Below are 2,233 nucleotides of genomic sequence, written 5' to 3' on the forward strand. Positions count from 1 at the left end.
GATGTTCCAGTACACTGAAAAAGGACAGGTTTTTACAAGTTACGTGTGTGTGTGTATGTGTGTATTTTTGTCTTTGTTTTCATTTATCGATACTGGCCTGGGTACTTTTCATTGTGGCGGAGGAGAGAAAACGGCACAGTTACTTTCCTTTGGCTTTTATTTCAATGGCACTCTTATTTTTCTGCTTTTTCTCTTTTGTAAATGTTTTACGGCGCTCGCAAACTGCATAAGGTCATGGGAGCGCGGGACATATAATTTAACATTTTCATTTGGTAGGAAATTTTGAATTTTGCCCGGGTGGCGGCCGAAGCCTACTCTTATCGATTTTAGACCACCAAGGGATCTTTCACGTGGGCAAATTGAATACCAGACCTCCAAAGCGTTTCACCCTTGTCCGAAAAGGCTAGGTGTAGATCTATTTCTATCAGAAGATCAGGGGTGTCGCTGAAAGACAGCAGTAAGAAGGTGCCAAGGAGTTGCAGTAGAAAGGCTGCAGAAAGAGTCAGGAGCCCAGAGGAGAGGGCAAAGGAGGTGAGGGGTGGGGGCAGAAGGTAGAGACGAAAGCAGACGACAGAATATTGCAAGAGAGCTGGAAAGGATGTGAAAAGAGTCTATTATAGAGAAGAACATTTTTTTCGTTGCTATATCCGGATTCGAACCCGGGACCTTTCTTTGAATGAGAGGCAAACAGCTTAACCTCTAGGCCACAAGAGCCCTCCTCTTATTTTTCGTTAGGCCTTTAGCGGTTTACTCGACTTACGGTTGCGTCGACCACACCAACCCCCTAACGTGTTCGAGATATCCGTGCTCGACGGTACGTAGAATCGATTGTAGGCCTATTATTTAGCTGTATTGGATTCCTTTGTTCCCTTGGGAAGTTCTTTCATCTGCTGTCTCCGTCTGCCTGCATGGATAGAGACTTCAGCGTGAGTTTAATCAACTTTTATGTAAATGTGTGCATATTCATAAAATAATATTAGACGCTACAACGTTGTACACAGGAGTACAGTGCCCTAATTCCATCAGCAAATAATAATTATTAATATATTAGTTTGATCAGATGTTTTGAGTTTAATTATCTTTTGAAAACTGACTGAAGCACAAGAGAAACTGGTGGCTCGGTTTGTTATGAAAAAAACTAAATATTTCCCATTTTGGGGTTTCAGTTCAACTTGTTGTTGTTTTTTTCCCCCATTTGGAAATGTGCTGGTGGTCGGCTTGAATTGTCTTTTCTTCTGTGGGATTAACTTTTCTCTGTCAAGCAGAGATTCAATAATCGATGCACCCTCACTCATAGCCACTTTCATAATTTCCTTCCTGCTTTCATGAATTTTACCAAAGTCTGTGGTGTAGCGGATAGGCGCTTCACGGTCGCTCGCGGAGACCTGAGTTTGATTCCCGAGTGGGGAAAACATTTTTATCGAGCATCTCGGTTTTTCTGCTGGGATGTTTGTTCGCTAAAATCTCACTCAACCCTAGTTGACCTTGACAGGCAGAGTCGGGAGCCTACCATGATCTAAATTGTGTCAATGGGGACGTAGTATAGATCTAGTAATGTATGTGGGAAAATTTCTTCCACTCCACAAAGTCCTGTCGTGGGGGTTCTTTTTCAATCCTGACACATTTTCTCACAAAGAAACTGACCCCCAGGCTAAAATACTTTCCGAATAAATAGAATCTAGATCTAGTATTTCTTCCCTCTAAAGTAACTTTCATTATTTAATGTTTTTCCTGCAGTCCTAAGATTTGCTCCGCGTTCCGCCCGCAGACCCAATCTCGGATAAAATAAGTCACTTCTTGAGTCATGGTTTCAATTTCAAATCTATTTTCAAAATCTAAACCAAGTATCAAGTATTATTAACCGGAAGTTGAAGTCTGCTTCCGTTTAACAAGGCGTCATCGACTCTCCACACTCCACATGTAAACAAACCAACGTGAAACTGTCAATGCGGACTTGTGCCGTACTCCGCGACTTCAACCAGATCTATTTCTAGATCTAGATCTACATCTGTACCAGCTATCCAAAGGGCACCTTTTCGGAGACTTTGTGTATTTAATAAATTCCACAATGTCTATGTCCAGTTTGGTGAGAAATCTCTGATTATTTTAGTTCAGTTAAGTCTAAGTGTTTGGCCACCTCTATTGTGAGAATAGTGGCAGGCGAGTCTTGTGGCTATTCTCACCCGGTGCGCGTTCACCAAATTTTACGTTCACCCTAAACCACAGAATTCTA

The 2,233-nt window shown here is 42.0% G+C and overlaps 1 protein-coding gene across 1 annotated transcript in view; it reads left to right on the forward strand.

Annotated features, from left to right (window-relative positions):
• Positions 1 to 1,871: 1,871 nt before the first annotated feature.
• LOC101864080 (protein PBDC1) overlaps positions 1,872 to 2,233 on the forward strand; it is a 13,487-nt gene continuing 13,125 nt past the window's right edge. Inside the window, exon 1 of the mRNA XM_005103669.3 lies at positions 1,872 to 2,086. Within this exon, the coding sequence (XP_005103726.1) occupies positions 2,069 to 2,086 (18 nt within the window). The 5' untranslated portion in view covers positions 1,872 to 2,068. The remainder of the gene's footprint in view (positions 2,087 to 2,233) is intronic.

This window comes from Aplysia californica, unplaced genomic scaffold (genome assembly GCF_000002075.1).
Source record: "Aplysia californica isolate F4 #8 unplaced genomic scaffold, AplCal3.0 scaffold00386, whole genome shotgun sequence".
Lineage (NCBI taxonomy): Eukaryota > Metazoa > Mollusca > Gastropoda > Aplysiida > Aplysiidae > Aplysia > Aplysia californica.